Below are 26146 nucleotides of genomic sequence, written 5' to 3'. Positions count from 1 at the left end.
CAGCTCTGCAGTTTCTTTGAGTGAGGGGATGCTCTAAGCAGATCATTAAAACAAATGAATATCATCTTAGTAAATTAACTGCTTTTGACTATGAACTCCAGTAATACCAAATATTTATTTATTTATGTGATATTTTGTAGTGTATATTCTAAGATCAACCCATCCTATTCCCCTAACAACTTTGTGGACTAACAACTTTGTGGATGAAACAGCTATGCCAACAAATAATTCTATAAAAATGTGATAAATTTTCTCTCTGAATGTCGAAATTAGGCAAATGGGTAGATGATGCCTACCCAAGATATAGGATGCTGACGAAGAAATAGATTGAAGGAGAGGGAGAGATGGGGAAGAATTGTTAACTTGGGGTTCAGATGCTCATAGGGCATCCAGGTGGTACTGTAGTGGCAAGTTGAAGTTGGGTTTAGAAGACAGATGAGGAATTGTTTCATTTGTGTTTATTTTAAATTATTTTTATTGACAAAATTGATTTATAACATTTTGTAATTTCAGGTGTGCATCATTGAAAATTGTTATGTATATATACTACTTTAAGGAGGAACTGCTTCTTAAAGGAAACTTATTTCATCATGTGTCTGTTGAAGATGTAAGGCATGGTACAAATAGGTCTTGAGGGAAGGTAGGGAGTGGAGAAAGGTTGATAGTGAAGACCACAGTGATAGAACATCAGGGAACTTTAAACTTAGGAGCAGCTTTACTCATTCTCAATTTTATTTGTAGTGGGCTCTCATTATAACAATATGCCCATAATTTAGAAACCTTCTCAGAGGCTGTAGGGGCAGGATGGCACAGAGCAGGAGCTCTGTGATCCAAGCAGATGAGTGAAGGAGAGTCCTGGAACCCTCGGTGGCTTTTTCAGGGTTTTATTGGGTTTACCAGGTACACAGCAGGCAGGGGTACTGAGGGTTCAGGAGGCTTACAGGCCTCCCAGCCCCCGGCAAATCTTCACTCTTTCTGGGCTCTCTGGCTTTCTCATCCTTCTCTTGTTCTCTCTGCTCATTTCTTCCACCACTGCTACTCTTACACTCTTCTGGTCCCATTCCCCATGATGCCACCCCTATAAGCCCAGTCTTAGTCCAGGTGTGCCCACCTACATATGCCAGCACCCCACTCCAGGTGCCAGCCATCAGGCATGCATTCAGGATCGCAGGGATCCATCATTCATGCTAATGGCGGGAGGGCAGAAAAGCCTTATAATCATTTACCCTACAGAGGTTAACTGATGAGTGAGTCTTTAAAAAAAAACAGCACTGCTCATAGGTTTGGGTATTCATTTGAAGGAAAATGAGCAGATTATAAATGGTAGGGGACAGGAATGGTCACAGAGCAGGTTTTCTGATCCAGAAGACCCAGTAAAGGAGGAGTCCTGGAACCCTCAGTGGCTTTTGCAGGCTTTTATTTAGATTACCAGGTACATGGCAGGCAAGGGCGCTGGGGGGCCATTAGGCTGGCAGGCCTTCCAGCCCCCAACAGGTCTTCACTGTGGGCTCTCCGGCCTTCTCTCACGTTCTCTCTGCTTCTGCTTTACGGCTCTGCTTCTCTCTCAGCTTCTCTGCTCCGCCTGGCGTCCCCATGATGCCGCCCTTAAAAGCCCTGTCTAAGCCCAGGTGAATCCCATCTACATATGCCCACACCCTACTCCAGGTGCCTGCCATCAGGCATGCATTAGGGACCACAGGGTTCCATCATCTATCCTAATGGTGGGAGGGCAGAAAAGTCTGACACGTTTTTTACCTTACCCTACATAATCCAAACTAATTTTTTCATGCAGACTCTGTCTGAATGTATTTGCTTCCTCATAGATTAAGTGTTGTCAACCTTGGTACATTGCACAGTTCATCAGGAAGGCCATCTTTATAGAAGAATGTCTCATAGGACCTCCCTGGTGGTGCAAGGAGTTAAGACACAACATATGAAGCTGTCGGCAGCCACTGCAGCACAATTTCGATCCCAGGCCAGGGAGCTGACCATGTGGTGCAGCAGACATCTCCTGACTCACCCATTGCTCCCCTCAGTAGTGTCTTTCAGTCAAGCTGCCTGTTCTATTTCCCACTCTGTCTCTGGTGAATCCCCTCACCCCCTACACCTCTGGCCTCTACCCCAGTTCTTGTATACATAAATAAATAAAGAAATCTTTTTTAAAAAATGAAAGAATGTCTCATATAGATCACGAATACAGAATTTGCATTTATACACTGAAGACCATGGCAAGTCAATTTTTAAAAACTTTTCATTGTGTAAATATTTTGGCTCTAAATAAGAATTTTTCAAGTAGAAATCTTTGAATGTTTTTTGTTTATTTAGTAGTAATATATTGTTTTTCATAAATTCTTTTTATATTAACTTGAAAGATAACTGCTTTCTACTTTAAAAAATAAATTTGAGATTATTTAAAAGTCAGACTGCAATGAGACTTATTTAGGATTTTTAATGAACTTGAATCATATCTTTGAAAAGGAGTTTTATAGTTTCAGGATTCTGAAATTTTTTATGGTAGAGCAAATATTAATATACACTGTTCAAATACTATAAAATGAATGTAAATATTGTATTTCTTATATCAAGTTTATATCAATTTTATGGTATATTAATATATTTAAATATTATTTATTATAACTCAATAGAAACCATTCCAAAAACAATGTATTTTGTTACTTTAGAACGCTGATGACAAGAGAATCAAAACAGCTATACCTTTTGCAATGATTGTTCCTTGGAACCCAGTTAGTCCAAATATTCTGAGGAAAAAGATGTTTAGAGTTTGTTGCATGTCATATCCCCATTGGTGTGATAGCGCTGAACCTTAACCCCTAGGCCAACCAGGGAAGCCTTCATATCCCCATTGGGATTCAGCATTTCACTGATCTACTAATGCCCGGTAGATTAACTAGTTTAATTTTGATAACTTGGCATTTTCTAAACATTCTAAATAAAATGTAAATGCTTTTGCTGAATAGCCTTTATTTACACAGGCAGCTGAATTGGTACTCCATGAAAACCAATTCAGGAAACGCTAAAATAGAAGAAAAGAACATATGATGAATTTACTTAATTGGTTGTCAATTTTAAATGATATTACATAATGATTGTAGGGTAAAGAAAATATCAGGCTTTTCTGCCCTTCCGCCATCAGGATAGATGATGGATCCTTGTCCTGAATGCATGCCTGATGGCGGGCACCTGGAATAGGGTGTGGGCATAGGTAGATGGGATTCAGCTGAGCTAAGACTGTGCTTTTAAGGGCGGCGTCACAGGGGGACGCCAGCAGCAGCAGCAGCAGCAGCAGCAGCAGCAGAAGCAGAAGCAGAAGCCGAGAAGCAGCAGAACGAACACCAGAGAGTCCAGATAGAGTGAAGACTTGCTGGGGGCTGGGAGGCCTGCCAGCCTCCCAGCCCCCCAGCACCCCTGCCTGCCATATGCCTGGGGAACCCCAATAAAAGACCTGCAAAAAAACCACTGAGGACTCTGACACCTCCTTTACCCAGTCTGCATGGGATCAGAAAACCTGCACCGCGTCCAGTTCTGCCCCTTTACAATGATGAAAATCTCAATCCAAATTCAGACATGTTTCATAATTCTGTTTGGTTTTTTTTTAAACTACTAAGAAACATTCTAAATTTTTTCTGGTGAGGTCAATAGCTGATTATTGAATTTTACAAATATGAAAATTCATTCAAAAATAAAATAGAATCAAAGCATCACTTAGCCATAAGACTTTTGTGTATAGAACAAATTCACAAATGAATAAATGTGAGTAGGTTTGTGTTATCTACCACCTCTGTATCATCAGTCTGTTCATATTTGCTGAGCATCTGCTGAGTGGTGTACATGTACTAGTATCACAGTAATACATTAGCAAGATAATAGGTCTTGAAGTAAGTTGGATTTAACCTTTAAAATCATAAGCCACGCTAAATGTAAAATGCTATAAGCTTAAATAATAAGGTCATCTCACAACTCAATTTTATACTCTAATATATTCTAGCACTTCAAAATATTTGAATTGTTCTTATGTCCTGAACTCGATGTAGTCAATATGTCCATTATTTCTTCAGTGGGACAGCTAAAATAATATTCTTTTTCCTCTAGAATTTATAAGCTATTAAGAAACAAGACCTAGGAGGTAGTCAAAATGACAATCAAATTAACAGCTTTATCTTTATAAAGTTGATTAAGAACATGAACAGAAGTTCAAGGGGATAAAAGGAAATGGGGAGAATCCTTAAAAAGATGTTCAGCCTCCATTGTGTATATGTACCACATCTTCTTTTCGGGCATTTGGGTGGTTTCCATAGCTTAGCTATTGTAAATAGTGCAGCTATAAACATAGGCATGCAGGTGCCCTTTGGAATTAATGTTTCTGTGTCCTTTGGGCAAATACCTAGGAGTGGAATTGCTGGATCATATGGAAGCTCTATGTTTAGTAGGTCAAGAAATCTCCACACAGTTCTCCACAGTGATTGGAGCAGTTTGCACTCCCTCCAACAGTGCAGGAGAGTTCCTTTTTCTCCACATCCTCACCAACATTTGTTGTTGCTAGTTTTTTTAATATGTGCCATTCTCACTGGTGTAAGATGGTATCTCATTGTAGTTTTGATTTGCATTTCCCTGATTACAAGTGATGTTGAACATTTTTTCATATGCCTGTTGGCCATTTGCATTTCCTCTTCGGTGAAGTTTCTTTTTAGCTCTTCTGCCCATTTTTGGATGGATTATTTTCTTTGTTTTTGTTGAGTCTCATCAGCTCTGTAGATTTTTGTGATCAGTCCTTTATCATTAGTGTTGTGTGCAAAAATTTTCTCCCAGTTGGTGGGTTTCTCTCTGTTTTTGTTATTGTCTCTTTTGCTGTGCAGAAGCTCTTTAATTTGATGTAGTCCCAGCTGTATTATTACTCAGCAATCAAAAAAGATAAACACATGCAGTTTGCAGCAACATGGATGGAGCTAGAAGGGATCATGCTCAGGGAAATAAGTCAGAAAGAAAAAGAAAAATACCGGATGGTCTCACTCATAGCAGGAATTTAGAAAACTTAAATAAGAGACCAGGAAAAAGTCTAATAAATACAAAGTAAAAATCAAAATCAACAAGTAACTATAAACCAGAGCCACAATACAGGGGATGAGGGGTAAGGGAGAAGTGGGGAGAGGAAGGACTAGAGTCAAAATAAGGGGGGGGAGGGGTGCAATTGTATGGGGAATATAAACCATAATGAAAATGCATACATTGTGCAAAGATTAAAAAAGATGTAAGAATTATATAAAATAAACTATTTTAAAAAAAGATATTCAGCCTCATAACTAATGAGATAAAAGCCAAGTAAAATTACCATGAGATAACTGTTTTATCCATGTCAGATTAGCAAAAAATTAAAAGTCAGCAATATAAAGTATTGCTGAGGATGTGGTGTAACAGTTGATTATATAATTTGATAGAATCCCAGTGGAAAAAAAAAATTGGCCCTATTGTTGAATTGAGTTTGCTTGGTTTTTTTGAGGAATTTTGCATCATTGTTTATTAAGTATATTAGTCTATGGTTTTATACTTTGTGGGTTTTTTTGACACCCATGTCTGTTTATTAATACCAGAATAATGTTGGTCTCATACAATGTCAGAATGGGGGGGTTGCAATTGTATGGGGAATATAAAAATAAAATTTATTATTTAAAAAAAAAAGAAAAAAAAAGAAAAAAAAAAGAAAACATTTGTCTTTCTCAACTTTTGGAAGAGTTTCAGAAGGACAGGAATTAATCCAGAATATTCAGAATATTCTTCAGGGGTGAGTATTCAAAAGAAAAAAACCCAAATCTCATTGCATTATTTATGAATTAACTTTCCTGACCGTGCTACATGAGATTTCACAGTGGTCCACTTATCATTTCACAATAATAACTTTGCTGTCTAATCTTTAAAAACAGTTACTCTGTTATTGATGTGCAACCCTCTGCATTATCTCCTCCATTTGACTTAAATTGAATAAATGTGGTCTTTCTCTACTGTACATGCTAAAATGAGATTAAAATGGAAGGGAAATAAATATCCTCTACTAAAGTCATACAGTCCTAATTAAGAGGAGTCATCTAGATAGTTAATGTAAATAGCAAAGAAAGGATGACTTGATGAAAGGAAATTCCTCACAGACTCCCAATTGGGATTTAACACCTACTTTACAATTATTATTTCTATAAGCTACAGTTTTGTAAAGGAACAAAACAATAACTGTCTGGTTTTACTTCTTACCAAGAATTATTCAGGGTCACATAAGATATAAAAGTAAATTATCTATCTATCTATCTGTCTGTCTATCTGTCTTTCTATCTATACACATATATACATATATACAACATATATGTGTCTATATAGTAAATGTGTATATGTGCTTGAATGTATTTATGTGTGTGTATATACATGCATATATAACAGCTTTATTGCTTTAATTCACAGGCCGTAAAATTTATGCCTTTGAAGTATACAAGTATACAAATATACATTTTTTAAAGATTTATTTATTTATGCAGACAAGAACTGGGGTACAGGCCAGAGGTGTAGGGGGAGGTAAGAGGATTCACCAGAGACAGAGTAGGGAACAGAACAGGCAGACTGATTGAAATACACTGCTGAGTGGAGCAGGGGGTGAGACAGGAGAGGTCTGCTGTGCCACGGGGGTAGCTCCCTGGCTGGGTATCGAACTCATACTGCAGAGGAGGCAGATAGCTTCATAGTGCTGTGCTTAACCCCCTGCACCACCAGGGAGGCCTACAAATACACTTTTGTGGTGGGTTATGCAGAGCTGAAAATATCACCACTGTTTAATTTTAGAATATTGTCATCAACACCAGAAGAAATCCCTTACCTTTTAGCAATCATACCCATTTACTCTACCTCCATATTCTCCAGCCTTAAGTAACTGATCAGCTACTTTTAATCTTTATATATTTGCCTATTCTGTACATTTCATATAAATGGGATCATACAGTATGTGCTATCTTGTGAATGTTTGTTTTTTAATTCTTCATAATGTTTTCAAATTTCTTCTTTGTAATAGAGTAATATACATAATATATAAAAAGGAATATTCCATTATATATATATGAAGGAATGTTCCATTCTTATAGATTATTAATATTTCATTATACATTTATACCATATATTGTTTATCCATTCTTTAGTTGATAAACATTTGTTTCCAAATTGTCAGTATTGTGACAGTACAATACATTCAGTATATACAAGTTTTATATACAAGTCTGGGCTGTGTTTTCAGTACTACTGGGTATATGCCTATGAATGCATGGCTGGGTATTATAATAACTCTATGTTAAACTTTTTTGAGAAACCATTAATTTGTTTTCCGATTGTTTTAACTCCACAGTTCTATCAACAGTGTATGAGGGTTTCAATTTTTCCCTATCTTTGTCAAGAAGCATTCTTATCTATTTCATTTTAGTCATCACCATGGGAATAAAGTGCTATCTTATATATGAATTTCCGTTTCTCTAGTAACTAATGATATTGAGCATCTCCCCATATGTACTTACCAATTTGACATCTAGGGGGTTTTCTGGTTTTTTATTTGTTTGTTTTTTTTTAGTTTGTCTTTTGTTGTTGAGTTTTAAGAGTTTTTTTTTTTTTAAAGATTTATTTATTTATTTATTTATATAAGAACTAGGGTACAGGCCAGATGTGTGGGAGGGTGAGAGAATTCACCAGAGACAGAGTGGGGAACAAAACAGGCAGACTGACGAAATACACTGCTGAAGGGAGCAGCAGGAATGACAGTAGAGGTCTGCCACGCCATGTGGGACCCTCAATGGCCGGCTAGCCGAGATCAAACTGGTGCTGGAGAGGCTGGAGATGCTGCGAACAGCTTCATAGCATGGCGCTCAACCACCTCAGTTGACTCTCAGTTCTGTTTCATTGATTTGTATCTTTATGTCAATATCTTTATGTTGTCTTAATGCCAGTATCACACTGTTTCTATTACTATAGCTTTTTTTATTTAAATATTTTATTTTATATAATTCTTACATCATTTTTCATCTTTGCACAATGTATGCATTTTCATTTTGGTTATATTCCCCATACAATTGCATCTCCCCCCTTATTTTGACTCTAGTCCTTCCTTTCCTCTCCCTTCCCTCTCCCCCACCCTCCAGTGTATCTCTGGTTTATAGTTGCTTGTTGATTTTGATTTTTACTTTGTATTGATGTCTTTTTCCTGGTCTCTTTTTTAGGTTTTCTAAATTCCTGCTATAAGTGAGACCATCCGGTATTTTTCTTTTTCTTTCTGATTTATTTCACTAAGCATGATCCCTTCTAGCTCCATCCATGTTGCTGCAAACTACATGTGTTTATCTTTTTTGAATGCTGAGTAATATTCCATTGTGTATATGTACCACGTCTTCTTGATCCAGTCATCTGCCAGCCATACTGCAAGGCAGAATTTGGGTATCACCTCTTTTTACTACCCCTCCCACATAAGTAAACATCAGTACTTGATTACAAAGACAGAAGGGCCCTCCCAAATGGCAGAGTGATAGGAGAGAATACCCTTCAACTGAGACAGTCATTAATAAAAATTAGCAAGATGCCAGTGTGCATGCCCTATAAAATTTTCATTTGTGAGGTTTTACTCCTTAACATGCAACTTTATGTACTAAAAATAATCTTGATGAACTCTGTTCTGTATGGACTCAGAGAGGTCATTTGTACTAACAGAAGTCATCACCATTAACAGACTTGTCATTTTATATTAAACTCACAATGTTAGAACCAGCATATATGCAAGCAAAAAACATTCATTTATAGTCTTTTTTTTTTAAAGATTTATTTTTATTTATTTATTTATTTATTTATTTATTTATTTATTTATTTATTTATGCAAGCACTGGGTACAGTCAGAAGTGCGGGAGGGTGAGAGAATTCACCAGAGCCAGAGCAGGGAGCAGAGCAGGCAGAAGGACCGAGGTACACTGCTGAGGGGAGCAGCGGGCGGCAGGAGAGGTCTGCGCGCCATGTGGGACCCTCCTCCGGTGGCCTGGGAGCAGCCAGGGATCGAACCGACGCTTCAGAGGCTCACAACCCAGCGCTGAACTGTTGCGCCACAGGGGAGGCCCTCATTTATAGTCTTAACGGAACTCATATATGACAGAGCAGATGCAGATTTGAAGGCTCACACATATGGTAATAGCATTTATTGAGTGTTAAGTATGGCTGACATTTTACATAAGTTATCTCATTTTATCCTCTCCAACATCTGCTTAGAGAGTTAAAGGAGTCACTTAGAGAACAAAAATGAGAACTCTGTTTCAGAGGGCTAAAACTTGGCCAATGTCATTCAATTAGCAAGTGTAAAGCTAAGATTTGAAAACACTGCCCACCTCACTTCAACCCCCACTTTATTTTTTTTTTTAAGGATTTATTTATTTATTTACACAAGCACTGGGTACAGTCAGAAACACGGGAGGGTGAGAGAATTCACCAGAGCCAGAGCAGGGAGCAGAACAGACAGATGAATGAAACACACTGCTGAGGGGAGCAGCAGGCACAGCAGGAGAGGTCTGCACGCCATGTGGGACCCTCACTGGTGGCCGGGGATCGAACTGGTGCTGCAGAGGCCATGAGAAGCTTCACAGCCCAGCACTCAACTGCTGCACCACCGGGGAGGCTCCCTCACTTTATTTCCATTAATGATGACAAAATGGTATCAGTATTATCAGTCTTCATGCCTTAGAAGGATGTCATAAAATTCAAATAAATAAGCTATATGAAAATGCTTTTAAATTCTGAAATGAAATCTACATGCTGTAGGCTATTTTTAATTTCCACTATTAAATGAGTATTAACATCTGAAAATACAAAAGACAATTTAAAATAATCTCTAAAGGTACATTGTCATTAACCCTAAAAGGAGAATCTTATTATATTTCCATTTTCTTTTAACTTTCCTGTGTATCACCACTTCCAGAAGTTAATTTTTATACATACCAGTTTGTGGGAACCATTTTCTCCTCTACCATCACAAATCCCTAGTGGAAATTCTCCCTTCCTTGCTCTTCCACTGAAATATAGAGCAGTATTGGCAAGAGGAAAGAAAGGGCAGCAAACCTTTAGTCTCTCTTTTCAGTGACTGTTTTGTAAAAGGATATGATTTGATTATATTCCTGGTTCAGAAACCCCCTCCTCTACTCCCATCCTATGGCCTCCCTAATGTACTGGGTAACCACAGAGAAAAGACCCAGTCCAAACTGGCCTATGTAAATTTTCCAGAACTGATGCCTTCTAATATAATGGGAACCAACTATGATCTGTTTCATGACATCTCAGACAAAATCTCAGACTCTTACCTGTTTGCCATTTTACAATAACCACTCTATTTCCTAATCGGCAATCTCATCTTGTTACCATATTATAGTCACTTCTATTTTCAAAAGATGCTAAAGTGGGAATTTAAGTACTTTGTTATTTAGAGGCTCACCAGTTAGAGTCACACTTCAAGATGAGTGCAGGCTTCCAATATTTTGGGCAGTATCCTTTTCACAGCTAGATATGTTCTTCACCATATACAGCATCCATACATCAGAATCCCAAGTTGCATAAAATAAAAGAGGCCTCTACTATACCTACTATATTCTAATCACAACAGAGTTTATAGAAACAATGTATCTTTTTTTAAAGATTTATTTATTTATTCATACAAGAGCTGGGGTACAGGCCAGAGATGGGGGGGCAGTGAGAGGATCCACCAGAGACAGAGTGGGGAACAGAACAGGCAGACTGACCGAAATACACCGCTGAGGGGAGCAGCGGGCGAGACAGGAGAGGTCTGCCTTGCCATGTGGGTTGCTCCCTGGCCTTCCAGGAATCAAACTCATGCTGCAGAGGCTGCAGATTGCTTCATAGTGCAGTGCTTAACCCCTTGTACCACCAGGGAGGCCCTGGAAACAATGTATCTTGAGCCAAAAGGAATGCATCTAGAGTCATTTGTGTGGTATACTCCACCAAGGAATCAAGGAATCAGATGTCAGACTAGATCTCTAAGTAAGAGAACAAAAGGAGAAAGTAATCTTAGGAAAGTAGTTTTGACCCTAAAAACCCCTACCCAACCTCCTTCCTGAAATAGGTAGCAAAAATGACCCACTCCCATTCTGTTTTATTACTTTTATAAGCTGCAACTAAGTTCCCTTCCAGCAGAAATTATATATAGTGTGAGATAATGGTCTATTTTGATGTTTATATGTGGCTGTCCAGTTTTCCCAGCACCATTTGTTGAAGAAATTTTCCTTTCTCTACTTCATTTTCTTTACTTCTCAGTTATAAATTAACTCTGTGTGTGTGTGTGTATAGCTATATTTCTGGGATCTGAATTCTATACCATTGATCTGTGTATCTGTTTTTATTCCAATAACATATTGTTTTGATTGCTTTAGCTTTGTCATATATTTTGTATATTTTGGAAGTTTGGGCACATAACACCTCTGTTCTTTATTGTCGAGCTAATTGTGGCTATTGGTGGTTTTTCATGTTTCCATATACAGTTCAGTAATATTTGTTCTATGTTTTTTAAATATCATAGGATTTTGATAGGGATTATATTAAATCTGTATAATGTTTTGGGTATCATGGCCATTTAAAAATGTTAAATCTTTCAATCAACAAGCAGGATATATCTGTCCATTTCCTATGTCTACTTCTATTTCTTTTAACAGTGTGCTACCATTTTTGTTGTACAGGTCATTCACTTCCTTTGTTAAATTTGTTCCTAGATACTTACTTATATTTTATGCAGTGTAAAAGTATTATTTCTTGATTTCTTTGTCTCCTAGTTCATAGTTTGCATATAGAAATGTAATAGATTTTGTATATTGAATTAGTAGCTTGCCACTTTACTGTACTGATTTACTATTTCTGACAGTTTTTTAGTGAAGTCTTTAGGATTTTCTATATATTTTGTCATTTTTAATCATGATATTTATTCCTTTCCAGTTTGTATTCCTTTTGTATGTTTTTGTTGACTAATTGCTATCAGTAGTAATTCCAGAGAAATGGTGAAAGTTGATATCCTTGTTTCTGATCTTAGAGGAAAAGCTTTCAGTTTTTCATTTGAGTATGATGTTAGCTGTGGGTTTGTTATATATGGTATTTGTTTTTTGTTAGTTCGTTGTTTTTAAAGATTTATTTATTATTTATTCATGGAAGACCTGAGGCATAGGTCAGAGGTGCAGGGGCTAAGAGGATTCACCAGAGACAGAGTGGGTAGCAGAACAGGCAGATTTACTGAAATATAGTAATAAGGGGAGCTGTGGGTGAGACAAGAGAGGCCTGCTGCACAATATGTGGGTTAGTTCCCTGAGCAGGGATTGAACTCAGGCTGTAGTGGTGATAGCACTGAAATTTAACCCCTATGGAATTTGTTATACTGGGGTATATTTCTTTTGTCCTTCCATTTTATTGAGAATTTTTATCATAAATGGATGTTGAATTTGTTGAATGCTTTGTTTACTATGATAATCATGTTTATTTTCCCTCTTTCATTTTATTGATGTAGAATATTACATTAATTAACTTGCTTATATTAAACTTTCCTTACATCCCTGGAATAAATCCTACTTGTTAATTTTGTATGCTCCCTTTAATATAGTGTTGAATTTAGTTTGAGGATTTTTGTATCTATGTGCATCAGGGATATTGGTCTGCAATTGTATGTGAGAGAGAGAGAGAGAGAGAGAGATGATTTGTGTCAAGGTCATATATTCCTCATAAAATTTGTTTGAATGCATTCCCTCTTTGATTTTTTTGGAAGATTTTGAGATTAGGTTTTAGGGCAACTTTGAATTTTTGATAGAATTCACCAAACCATATTCTCCTGGGTTTTTGATTTTTGGTAGACTTTTGATTAGTGTTTCAATTACCTTCCTTGTAATTGGTCTGTTAAGTTTTTCTATTTCCTCCTGATTCTGTTTTGTAAGGTTGTGTAATTGCAAGAATTTATTGATTTCTTCTAGATTATCCAATGTGTTGGCATAAAAATGCTCATAATATCCGTATGTCTTTCTATGATCCTTTGTACTGTTGTAACTCATTTTTTCTTCTGATTCAATTTTTTTAACATTTTTCCTCTTTTTTCTTAGTGAGGCTAGTTAAATATTTATCTTTTCAAAGCACTAATTATTGGTTTCACTGATCTTCTGTAGTGTGTTATTTTCTATTTCATTTACTTCTGCTCTAGATTTCATTATTTTCTTCTTTCTACTTTTATTTTGTTGTCCTACTAGTTCCATAAAGTGTAAAGTTAGAGGTTTTTTTTTAAAGATTTTTCATTTTTTTTGATGTAGGTCCATATCACTATAAATTTGCTTCTTCATTGTACTTTCGCTGCACCCCATACTTCTTTTTTTTTTTAAGATTTATTTATTTATTTATCTAAGCACTGAGTACAGTCAGAAGCGCAGGAGGGTGAGAGAATTCACCAAAGCCAGAACGGGGAACAGAACAGGCAGAGTGACAAAACATACTGCTGAGGGGAGTAGTGGGCACGGCAGGAGAGGTCTGTCGCGCCATGTGGGACCCTCACTGGTGGCTGGGGATCAAACCAGCACTGCAGAGGCTGTGGGCAGCTTTGCAGCCCAACTCTCAACTGCTGCGCCACCAGGGGAGGCCCTGCACCCCATACTTTCTGATAGCTTGTATCTTCAGTGTCATTTTTTCTCCAAATATTCTTTATTTCACCTTTGATTTTCTTATGACCCAATAGCCATTAGGTAGCATATGGCTTAGCCCTCCACATATTTGAGATATTTCTAACTTTATCTTTGTGGTTGGTTTCTAGTTTTATTACATTGTCATCAGAGATGATATTTAATATGATTGTAGTCTACAGAAATTTATTAACACTTGTTTTGTGACCCAATATGTGATCTGTCCTCAAGAATGTACCGATTACACTTAAGATGGGAGGATCCTTCCACTTCTCTCATATGGAGACTCCAAAGCCTTTCCCTAGATCCTGTATTCTCTATATTACAGCTAAATGGCAACAACTACAAGGCAGTTAGTATGGGCATCTGGAGTATCAACTGGGCTGGAAATATAGACTTATGATAGAGGAAGCAAAGATCAGGAATGTGTTCTTTCAGTATATACAGAAAAAGAAGAGTGCCCTACCGAGAGACAGCTTTAAGAGTTTCTCAATCTCATATTGATATCTCCAAGCATTGTTATACTCCAAGCCATGTAACACCCAAAAAGTAATGTTTCTATTTCACTTTTCAAGTTCTAAGAATAGCACATTATGAGAGAATTTATGTTCTGATTGTGCTATACAAATTAATCCAATCAAATACTTGAAGAGAAAGTGAGAATGATTAAAGACCAAAATGTAACTATCAAAAACTGAAAGAATAATTTCTAATTATATGGATTGTTCTTGTATTTACATTTTCATTCTTACATTTTTAAGGTATAAGATTAGCGATTCGCATTGATTATCCCTAATATTAGTCTTTTATACTCTCACAGGTTTTTTATATCCCAAATCCTGAATTAGCCAACATTTCTTATGTTTTCATTTCTGATCAAGGCAATATTTAATTAAATAGGCTTAAGAATGAAATTTCAAATAGGTGGAAGAACAAAAGGGACTATTGTGATGGACTAACAGTGCTTTGGTGGTGGGAGAATTACAGTGACCACACATAAGAGAAGAAATCATATACTATCCAAAATTTAACAATGATGTAAGAAAAAATGTTTACATTTAAAAATAAAGTAACTTAAGAAAATGAAAAAATAAAATTTCAAGTAATTGAATATGCTAATTATTCTTCCCACTCTTGATATCAGCCTGTAATTATTCTGTTTGTCTATTTAAGAATTCAGTCTTTTTGTTGTTCTATGAAGATTAAAGAGTTGTTTGGTTGCATTTTAGTTTCTGTTATTTTCTGATCATTTTCTCAATGAGTAGACAATATTAACAAAGACTACCTACTATATTATATCAGTTTGAAGCAAGAGTTCAATGAGTTTTGTGTTTTAGCACATATTTGCATACTCACTAACACTATCAGAAGGGAGGGAGGAGCAAGGAGAAGTGCTGGACAGAGGACAACAGGCATGTGATAAGGGTAGTTTCCAAATAAAACAGACTGTCCATCTCTGTTTTTGTTTTGGGGTTTTTTTTTTTTTTTTCATTCTCATTTAAAGAAGAATTTGAGGAGAGCTTGTCCTTTTGTATCTTGTGTGGCCTTATTGCAAGCAGGTCTTCACTCTTGCTTCCATTCTGGCTCTAAACACCTTTACCCATCCCCCACTGTATTTTTTTTTTTAATAAATTTTATTGTTATATTCCCCATACAATTGCAGCCCCCCCATTCTGACCCCAATCCCTCCCCTCCCACCCCCGCCCCCCTAAAAGTGTCTCTGGTTCATAGTTTTTTGTTGATTTTGATTTTCACTTTCTTATAGTTATTCATTTTCCTGGTCCCTTATTTAAGTTTTCTAGATTCCTGCTATGAGTGAGACCATCCGGTATTTTTCTTTTTCTTTTTGGCTTATTTCGCTGAGCATGATCCCTTCCAGCGCCATCCATGTTGCTGAAAATTGCATGTGTTTATCTTTTTTGAATGCTGAGTAATATTCCATGGTATATATGTACCACATCTTCTTGATCCAGTCATCTATTTTTGGGCATTTGGGTTGTTTCCAAAGCTTAGCTATTGTAAACAGTGCTGCTATAAACATAGGGGTGCAGGTGTTGTTTGGAATTGATGTTTCTGTGTCCTTTGGGTAAATACCTAGGAGTGGAATTGCTGGATCATATGGAAGCTCTATGTTTAGTAGGTCCAGAAATCTCCATACAGCTTTCCACAGTGGTTGGACCAGTTTGCACTCCCACCAACAGTGCAGAAGAGTTCCTTTTTCTCCACACCCTCGCCAACATTTGTTGTTGCTAGTTTTTTTAATATGTGCCATTCTCACTGGTGTAAGATGGTATCTCATGGTAGTTTTGATTTGCATTTCCCTGATGACAAGTGATGTTGAACATTTTTTCATATGCCTGTTGGCCATTTGCATTTCCTCTTCAGAGAAGTTTCTTTTAAGCTCTTCTGCCCATTTTTTGACTGGATTATTTTCTTTGTTGTTGTTGAGTCTCATCAGCTCTTTGCAGATTTTTGTGATCAGTCCTTTATCATTAGTGTTGGGTGCAAAAATGTTCTCCCAGTTGGTGGGGTTTCTCTTTGTTTTTGTTATTGTCTCTTTTGCTGTGCAAAAGCTCTTTAATTTGATGTAGTCCCAGCTGTTTATCTTTGCCTTCACTATCACTGCTTTGGGTGATGTGTCTGTAAAGATGTCTTTGATGTGCAAATCACGTAGTGTTTCGCCTATATTTCCTTCTATATATTTTATGGTTTCAGGTCTTATGTCTAGTTCCTTAATCCATTTTGAGTTGATTTTTGTGTATGGTGTGAGGTGGTGGTCAAGCTTCATTCTTTTGCATGTAGCGACCCAGTTTTCCCAGCACCATTTATTGAACAAACTTTCTTTGCTCCAATGCATATTCTTTGCTCCTTTGTCAAAGATTAGTTGACCATAAATCTGTGGGTTTATTTCTGGATTTTCTATTCGATTCCATTGGTCTGTATGTCTGTTCTTGTTCCAATACCATGCAGTTTTGATGATTATGGCTTTGTAGTATAGTTTGAAGTCTGGGAGTCTGATGCCTCCATTCCCTTCTTTTTTTTTCAGGAGAGCTTTGGCTATTCGGGGTTTTTGGTGATTCCATATGAATTTCATCAATAATTGTTCTATTTCTTTGAAGAATGACATTGAAATTTTGATTGGAATAGCATTGAATCTGTATATTGCTTTTGGTAGGATGGCCATTTTAATAATGTTTATTCTTCCAATCCATGAGCAGGGGATGTCTCTCCATTTCTTTGTGTCTTCTTCTATTTCTTTTAACAGTGTTTTATAGTTTTCTTTGTATAGGTCCTTTACCTCTTTTGTTAGATTTATTCCCAAATATTTGATTTTTTTTGTTTCAATAACAAAAGGGATGGTCTTTTTGATTTCTTCTTCTTCAGATTTATTGTTTGTGTGAAGGCTACTTTATTTATTAAGGCTATTTATTGTTGTGAAGGCTACTGACTTTTGCGTGTTGATTTTGTATCCTGCCACTTTACTGAAGTGATTGATGAGTTGAATTAGCTTTTCTGTGGAGTTTTTGGGGTTCTCTATGTATAATATCATATCGTCTGCAAATAGTGATAGTTTGACTTCTTCTTTTCCTATTTGGATTCCTTGGATGTCTTTCTCTTGTCTTATTGCCCTGGCTAGGACTTCCAGTATTATATTGAAAAGCAATGGTGAGAGTGGATATCCTTGTCTTGTTCCAGATCTTAATGGAATTGCTTTCAGCTTTTCACCATTGAGAATGATACTGGCTGTTGGCTTGTCATAGATGGCCTTTATGATGTTGAGGTATGTTCCTTGTATCCCTAGAATTTCAAGGGCTTTTATCATGAATGGGTGTTGCACTTTGTCGAAAGCTTTCTCAGCATCTATTGATATTATCATATGGTTTTTATATTTCTTTTTGTTGATGTGTTGGATAACGTTGATTGATTTTCGGATGTTAAACCATCCTTGTGCCCCTGGAATGAATCCAACTTGGTCGTGGTGAATTATCTTATGGATACATTGTTGGATTCTGATAGCTAAAATTTTATTGAGGATTTTGCATCAGTGTTCATTAGGGAGATTGGCCTGTAGTTTTCCTTTTTTGTGTTGTCCTTGTTCGGTTTTGGTATTAGTGTAATGTTGGCTTCATAAAACGTGTTTGGTATTGTCCCTTCCTTCTCAATTTTTGGAAGAGTTTGTGAAGGATAGGCACTAATTCGTCTCTGAATGTTTGGTAGAATTCATTTGTAAATCCATCAGGTCCTGGGCTTTTGTTTTTGGGGAGGTTTTTGATTACCATTTCAATTTCGCTAATTGTAATTGGTCTGTTTAGGTGTTCTATTTCTTCTTTATCTAGCTTTGGGTGATTGTAGAGTTGTAGGAATTTGTCCATCTCCTCTAGATTGTTAAACTTGTTTCCATATAACTGTTCATAGTAGTTACTGATTATTCTTTTGATTTCTGCTGTGTCCGTTGTGATTTCTCCTCTTTCATTGATGATCCTGTTTATTTGTGCTTTCTCCCTTTTTTCCTTTGTGAGCCTGGCTAGGGGTTTGTCTATTTTATTGATTTTTTCAAAAAACCAGCTCTTGGTTTCATTGATCTTTTGGATTGTTTTTTTAGTTTCAATTTCATTTATTTCTGCTTTGGTTTTTATTATTTCTTTTCTTCTACTGGTTTTGGGTTTTTTTGTTGTTCTTTTTCTAGATCTTTGAGCTTCGAGATGAGGTTGTTTCTTTGCGTTCTTTCTTGTTTCTTGATGTGAGCTTCTATTGCTAAATATTTTCCTCTTATTACTGCTTTTGCTGCATCCCATACATTTAGGATATTAGTGTCCTCCTTGTCGTTCAATTCAAAAAATTTTTTAATTTCTTCTTTGATCTCCTCATTAGTCCAATGGTCTTCCAGTAGTGTGGTTTTTAATCTCCATGAGGTAGGAAAGTTCCTTGCCTTCTTTTATGGTTTATTTCTAGTTTGATGCCTTCATGGTCAGAAAAGATGGTTGATATGATTTCAATCTTGGTGTATCTGTTGATGTTTGTCTTGTGCCCCAGTATGTGATCGATCCTGGAGAATGATCCGTGTGCGCTTGAGAAAAATGTGTACTCCGTTTTTTTGGGGTTTAGTGTTCTATAGATGTCTGTTAAGCCCAATTGCTCTAGGTCCTTATTTAGAGCTTTGGTTTCTTTACTTATTTTTTGTCTTGTTGATCTATCCATTGTTGATAGTGGTGTGTTGAAGTCTCCCACTACGTATGTGTTTTCTCTGATGTCTGTTTTCAGAGAGGACAACAGTTGTCTGATATATTTTGGTGCTCCTTCGTTTGGTGAGTATATGTTAATGAGTGTTATTTCTTCTTGAAGTATTGTCCCCTTGATCATAATGTAGTGACCATTGGGGTCTCTTTTTATCTTTTTGAGTTTGAAATCTGTTTTATCTGATATAAGTATAGCTGTTCCTGCTTTCTTTTTTGGTCCATTTGCTTGTAGGATTGTTTTCCATCCTTTAACTTTGAGCCTATTTTTATCTTTTGTAGCTAAATGTGTTTCCTGGAGACAGCAAAAGGTTGGGTTTTGTTTCTTAATCCAGGCTGCCACTCTGTGTCTTTTTATTGAAGAGTTTAGTCCATTTACATTTAGAGTTAATATTGATATGTTAACATCTGTATTTGCCATTGTGTTTGTCTTTCCTTCGATTTTATTTATTTATTCTTTTAATAACTTTTTTTTTTTTGGCCTTCTTTCATTGTTATTCGTCCCTCTGAGGTTCTGGCTTTAGGACTCCTTGTAGTATTTTTTGGAGTGGGGGTTTAGTTGCAATGAAATTCCGGAGTTTCTGTTTGTCTGGGAAGGTCCATATTCTTTCTTCAAAGAGGAAGGAGAGCTTTGCGGGATAGAGTATTCTTGGTTGGCATCTGTTTTCTTGGAGTCTGTTGACTATGTCCTCCACTCTCTCCTTGCCCGTAGTGTTTCTTCGGAGAAGTCTGATGTCAGCCTGATTGGTTTTCCTTTGAATGTTATCTGTTTCTTCCCTCTTGCCAGCTTCATTATTTTTTCCTTGTCCTGGATTCTTGGGAGCTTTACTATTATGTGTCTTGCTGTATTTTTCCTTTCGTTGTGGAAGTTTGGTGTTCTTCTTGCTTCTTGTATATCAATTTTCAGCTCCTTCTTCACATTTGGGAAGTTCTCTTCAATTATCTCTTTGAATATTTTCTCTGTTCCTACATCTCTCTCCTCTCCTTCTGGTATTCCTATAACTCTTATATTTCCTTTCCTCATGGAGTCAGATAGTTCCCGAAGTCTTTCTTCGTTCTTTTTCCTTCGTACTTCTCTTTCCTTTTCTGTTTTGGTTCTTTTTATTTCTGTGTCTTCAAGATTACTTATTCGTTCTTCCATTTCATCTATTCTGCTTTCATTGCTTTTCCCAGAATTCTTTAGTTCTTCCATTAATTCTTTGATCTCCTGCATTTCTTTTACTTCCCTCTTTAGGGACTCAATTTCTTTCTTCTGACCATTGTTTTCCCTCTCTAGGGACTCAATTGCATTCTTCTGATCGTTGATTATTTTTCCCTTATCATTGTTTTCCTTTATGACTTCTGTCAGTTTTTTAATCACGGCAATTTTAAATTCTCTTTCTGGAAGGCTTAGAAATTCTTCCAAGTTATTGTCTTTGCAATCTGGGGGCTGGCTTTCTTTTTGTGGTGTGCTTTTTCTCTGGAGAGTTGCTAGGTTGCGTGTGGTTCTCCTCCTCCCTACTGTCTGTTTTCTAATTTGCCGTATGCGTTGGGACACTGTGTTGTTGGGACTGGCCGGCATCTTGGGTGGGCTTCTCTGTTCCCCTCTGGTTCTTCCAGGAGTCATCTGTCAGTTTCAAGCAGCCTTTAATGGAGAAAGGTCCCTGTTCTAAAATGCCGATGTGGGGACACACTCCCCTGTGCGCCTGGTCTGCCCCGGTGGTGGGTTCCTGCTCCCTTCTGGGCTTGGACTGCAGGCCAGAGGGGGTCTCTGGCGTGGGCGAACTTCCCCCGCTCACCTCTGGCTCCTGAGGAAGCCTTCTGCAGGTAGTCTTTACTGAAGAAATGTCCCTGTTCTAAAATGGTGATGTGGGACACACTCCCTGCGCGTCTGGTCTCAGGCACACTCTTCTGCGCGCCTGGTCTGCCCCGGCTGTGGGTGCTCGCTCTCCCTGTGGGCTCAGACTACTTGTTCGGAAGGAGCCAGGTGTGGGCTAACTCCCCAGCTGGCCACTAGCTCCTTCAGTAGCCTGTGCTGGGGTCAAGTCGCTAGGTGGCGCCAGAGATCTCTCCTAGAGCCCTTGGGGAGCTGATTTTCCACCCCGTGGGACAGGGAGCAGAGCGGGGATGGTAGGGTACACCTCAACGGCTTTGGGGTGCTGTGTCTGCCTTGTGGCCCACCGTCGTGGGGAACCCACGCCCCTAATTTCGTGCCCCGGGTCTCAGTTCCAAAGCCCTCAGTTCCAGGACGCGGGCTGTAGCCCAGATCAGTGGCGCGGGAATGGCGCCTTTTGAATCCCGCTCCCCTGCCTGGGCGCCTTGTTCCTGCTCACTCAGGGAGGGCCTCCGCCGTCTCCCCGCAAGCCTAGGTCGCAGGCGCGGGGACCTGGGCAGCTGCAATCCGCGCCACTTTCCGCGCAGGCTTACTGGGCGGCCGGGGCTGTGTGCTGGTGCTGGTCTCCTCCTGGGGGGCGGGGCTCTCTTTAATGGCGCCTGGAGCTCACCTCCGCGGCGGATCCTGCAGGGTTCGCCTCAGCTCCTGTTCACGGGGTGTGGTGGCTGCAATAGTTCCTTTCCACTCACAGTCCCGCTTGCTGTGTCCGTTTTTCTTGTTGGCCGTTTTGGTTTGTTGTTTCCCTCCTCTCTGCTGGTCGGAGAGTGCCGACTTTGTGGGCGGGGGAGGGGAGCAGGGTTCTGCGCTTCCCTCCCTTCTCGTCCTCTTTTATGGCCACTTTCTTCTTCGGGCAGTTTGCTGGAGTCGTCCGTTTATCTTCTGTGTCCCAGTTCTCACTGGGACCTGCCGCTTTTCCTCCCTATTAACTTTTTTTAATGGGAGATCTTACTCGCAGCGTCTCCTCGCGCCATGTTGCTAGAGTTGTTGTTTATTACCAGCAATTCCCCCACTGTATTTTTTTCTGCTTCTACTACACTGCCCCATTACATTCTGAGCTGACCTGTTTCAGGCTACCAGTCTTCTCTGTCAGACTTCAAATATAGGCTGCTCCCTCATGGCTCTCCATGACTTCATAAGATCTGACTATTGGCATCTGTCATTTACTTGTTCTTTTGGTCCCTCCAACTGTGGAATCTGCCTAGCCCCACTAGCCACTTTCAAATAGGACTTCACAGAAATAGCACCAGTGAAAAACAGAAAATATGTATCGAATGTTTGAAACATCAAATGGATTTTCATTTTCTCTTCATTCTTTTAAATGTGATATGTATTTAAATTAAGAGAACAAAGACAAAAATGATTTGGGAAAATGAAGTTATCTTAGTTTATTTCAGTGGCACTCTAACATGATTAAGAAAATTGTCAGATTTGATCAGCATTTTTGAAGTGAATAGCCATCATTCCTGGAGAGGCTAGACTCAAATTTTCAACTAGTCAGAGAGGTTTAAATCACTGAAGAATCCATTAACCATGAGAAACAACTAAATCTCAATATATTGCTGACCTCCAATGTTGCTTCTTTTTTCTGTTTTTCAGGTACAACGTGTCTGATTGCTCTCCTCTCAGATAAAGACCTCACTGTGGCCAATGTGGGTGATTCTCGTGGGGTCCTATGTGACAAGGATGGAAATGCCATTCCTTTGTCTCATGACCACAAGCCTTACCAACTGAAGGAAAGAAAGAGAATAAAGAGAGCTGGTGAGCCTGCGAATGTCTCTGAGGATTGTCAAGCCATTTGGTTCAGTGAACACGGTGGCTTGTTTGGGTAGTTCTTGGGCAGTAAGATGTTCACATACCCTATTGAATTACAGAGGTTACTGCTGAGGCAACTGAGACTTTATCAGTTCCTATCAAATAAATGACCACTGAATTTGCCTTTCCTTGTGGCTAAAGATTACAAAAGGACCGGAAAATAACCCTTTTCTATAAAGTGTAAAGGCTAGTAAGATCTTTGAAACCCTGCATTCTGCCTCATTTTCTCTCTTTTCTTACTTTGTTTCCCTCCAGCCACACTAAACTACTAACTATTCTCCAGAAGACATTTTCTTGTTTCTAATACCTCTGTGCCTTTGCTGGTGCTGTCTCTACTGCCTTGTGGAGAACAGTTACTTGTCTTTAAGCCAGAAAGAAAAAGAAAAATACCGGATGGTCTCACTCATAGCAGGAATCTAGAAAACTTAAATAAGGGACCAGGAAAATGAATAACTGTAAGAAAGTGAAAATCAAAATCAACAAACAACTATGAACCAGAGACACTCTATGGGTGGTGGGGTGCGGGGAGGGGAGGGATTGGGGTCAAAATAAGGGGATTGCAATTGTATGGGGAATATAAAAATAAAATTTATTAAAAAGAAAAAAAAGACTCAGTTTGAGGGCGTCCTTCTGGAAGCCTTTTCTGTCACACTCTGATGACACCCATCCCCCTCTCACTCTTCTTCCCCTTCCCATCCTTCTCTCCCCTCTTGAACTTTCATTGATGTAGCAACTCTTCACTTTGCTGACAAGGAAGAGTTCTACAGTTTGTTAAAAAGCAAAGCTTAAAACTATTTCACTGAACTAAAAAATATCCAAACACTTCGCATGCCAGCCCCCTTTCCCACTACTAAGAATGGCAACAGAATGCTGTGTCACTAGTGCCTCCCTGGTGGCACAGGGGGTAAATTCAGCACTATCAAGCTATCTGCAGCCACTGCAGCTCAAGTTCGATCTCTGCCCACAGAGCTAACCCACATGGCACAGCAGACCTCTCCTGTCTCTCCTGCTGCTCCCTCAAGTGCATTTCAGTCAGTCCACCTGTTCTGCTCCCCACTCTGTGTATTTCATTTCTGCTCCCCACTCTGTCTGGTCTCACCTCCTGCACATCTGGCCTGTACCACAGTTCTTGTATGCATAAATAAATAAATCTTTAAAAAAAAAAAAGAATGCTATGTCACTATATATAAAAATCAAAACAATCAAAGCTAAATGGGTCCCCACTGCAGTATTCACAGGTTAACAAGGGGGTTGTAATTTTAAGTAGGGTGGTCAGCAGGCCTCACTGAGGTGACACTAGGACAAAAACTCGAAGGAAGTTTATCAGTTGATTTATTACATTTTCTTAGTTCAATTTGGGAGGATTCTTTTCTATCTGTGGAAAGGGAATTTCTTTCCCTCCAAAGACGGACAACTTTAGTCTGCGGACTTTGTATGATATATGAAGCAGCAGGAGCTTATGCATTCTGGGTGTCTGAGCAGGGTAGGTGTCTGGAGGTCTGCATACTGACACTTTTTTTTTAATTTATAATTTTATTGCATTATGTTTAAAGAATATAATCACATCACATATTTTTGGCTATTTTGATCCTTTTATTGACAATTTTATTTTTTTTTTATTTTTAGAATTTTTTTTTAAATAAATTTTATTTTTATATTCCCCATACAATTGCAATCCCCTTATTTTGACCCCAATCCCTCCCCTCCCCGCACCCCACCACCCATAGAGTGTCTCTGGTTCATAGTTGTTTGTTGATTTTGATTTTCACTTTCTTGTAGTTATTCATTTTCCTGGTCCCTTATTTAGGTTTTCTAGATTCCTGCTATGAGTGAGACCATCCAGTATTTTTCTTTTTCTTTCTGGCTTATTTCGCTGAGTATGATCCCTTCCAGTGCCATCCTCTTAAACTCTACAAGTCTGCTTCTTCCCAGAACCTAGCCAACATTTAAGTTTTCACATCAGGAAGCTCAGCTGAAAAAAAGTATTGAATTTTATTACAGTGACTGCTTGAGGTGCAAAATAATTTTTTTTTTTTTAATAGAGGCATGCTTTATTTATTTATTTATTTGTTTGTTTGTTTTGTTTATACATGCACTGGGTACAGTCAGAAGCGCGGGAGGGTGAGAGAATTCACCAGAGCCAGAGCGGGGAGCAGAGCAGGCAGAAGGGCCGAAGTACACTGCTGAGGGGAGCAGCGGGCGGCAGGAGAGGTCTGCGCGCCATGTGGGACCCTCCTCCAGTGGCCGGGGAGCAGCCGGGGATCGAACCGGCGCCACAGAGGCTGCGGGCAGCTTCGCAACCCAGTGCTCAACCGCTGCGCCACCGGGGAGGCCCGCAAAATAATTTTTTTAAAGATTATTTATGCATACAAAAATTGGGGTACAGGCCAGAAATGTGGGGGGTGAGAGGGTTCACCAGAGACAGAGTTGGGTACAGAACAGGTGGATTGACTGAAATACACTGCTGAGGGGAGCAGCGGGTCAGTCAGAAGAGGTCTGCTGTGCCATGTGGGTATCTCCCTGGCCGGGGATCGAACTTGGGCTGCAGTGGCTGTGGACAGCTTCATAGGTTGTGACTTAACCCCTTGCACCACCATGGAGGCCCGCAAAATAATTTTTAATGAAAACTTTGGTTAGGTTTCCTATTGATAGGATAGAATGGTATTTTAGTAGCATACAGGCAGTATGAGTAAAATACCCTACCTTCTTATGAAGATACTATTTCCCCAGGAGTGCAGTGTGGCCCTGGGCTGGACATGCAATTAGCTCACTCTCTTGTAATCATGGGTGAGGCTGTGTATACAAACACCTGGATGTATCACCCTGACATCCAGCCCTCTCTTCTACAATGTCACTCCCACCTTATCCCCCTTCTTCTGCCCTACCATACCCACCACCCACACTCCCACCCTGCAGTGATTATTTATAAAAGCAAAGATGAGAACTGTCTCCAATGAGGTTAACCTAACCTGCTCATTAAGGGTGTATTATTAGCAAGGCCTAAGGGACAGTGAGTGGTTTTATTAATTCATGTGTATTTTTTCTGACCTTAGCTTTCCTTTCAAGACATCTTTCCCTGCTCCTGCTTAGCATGACTGCAACCAGTCTGGCCCAGTGCATGTTGTCACATTCATTCTGTTTCCAACAAAAAAACAATACTAGCTGTCACTGATTCAGTGTTCACTTAGTGCTGGAACCAAGCTTATTGTTTTACATATGCTTTCTCTTTACTTGCCCAATGTCAATATGGTATACTCATTTTACAACCAAGGAAGTAGATCCTGAAAGAGGCCGTGTGCCCAAGGCCACACAGCCAATAAATGCTCCAGCCAGAATTGCCCAAGACTGTCTGACTCCAGAGCCCATGCTGTTGCTCACTGATCACACTTCCTGGAATGCCCATATGCATGACTTTCCAGAGAAGTCCTGCCCATGTTCAAAGCCCAGCTTTAATACTTAATTCTCCCTAAAGATTACAAGCGGAAATCATTCCTCTTTCCTCCATCTGCCCA

The 26146-nt window shown here is 38.9% G+C and overlaps 1 protein-coding gene across 1 annotated transcript in view; it reads left to right on the top strand.

Annotated features, from left to right (window-relative positions):
* Window positions 1-26146, top strand: part of PPM1L (protein phosphatase, Mg2+/Mn2+ dependent 1L) — a 238561-nt gene that overhangs the window by 201505 nt on the left and 10910 nt on the right. The window contains exon 3 of the mRNA XM_037525789.2: window positions 22419-22580. Coding sequence (XP_037381686.2) covers window positions 22419-22580 — 162 coding nt within the window. The remainder of the gene's footprint in view (window positions 1-22418; window positions 22581-26146) is intronic.

This window comes from Talpa occidentalis, unplaced genomic scaffold (genome assembly GCF_014898055.3).
Source record: "Talpa occidentalis isolate TD23 unplaced genomic scaffold, MPIMG_talOcc4v2.1 talOcc4.4, whole genome shotgun sequence".
NCBI lineage: Eukaryota > Metazoa > Chordata > Mammalia > Eulipotyphla > Talpidae > Talpa > Talpa occidentalis.
Note: the sequence above shows the minus strand (reverse complement) of the source record. Positions and strands in the feature narration are given on the sequence as shown.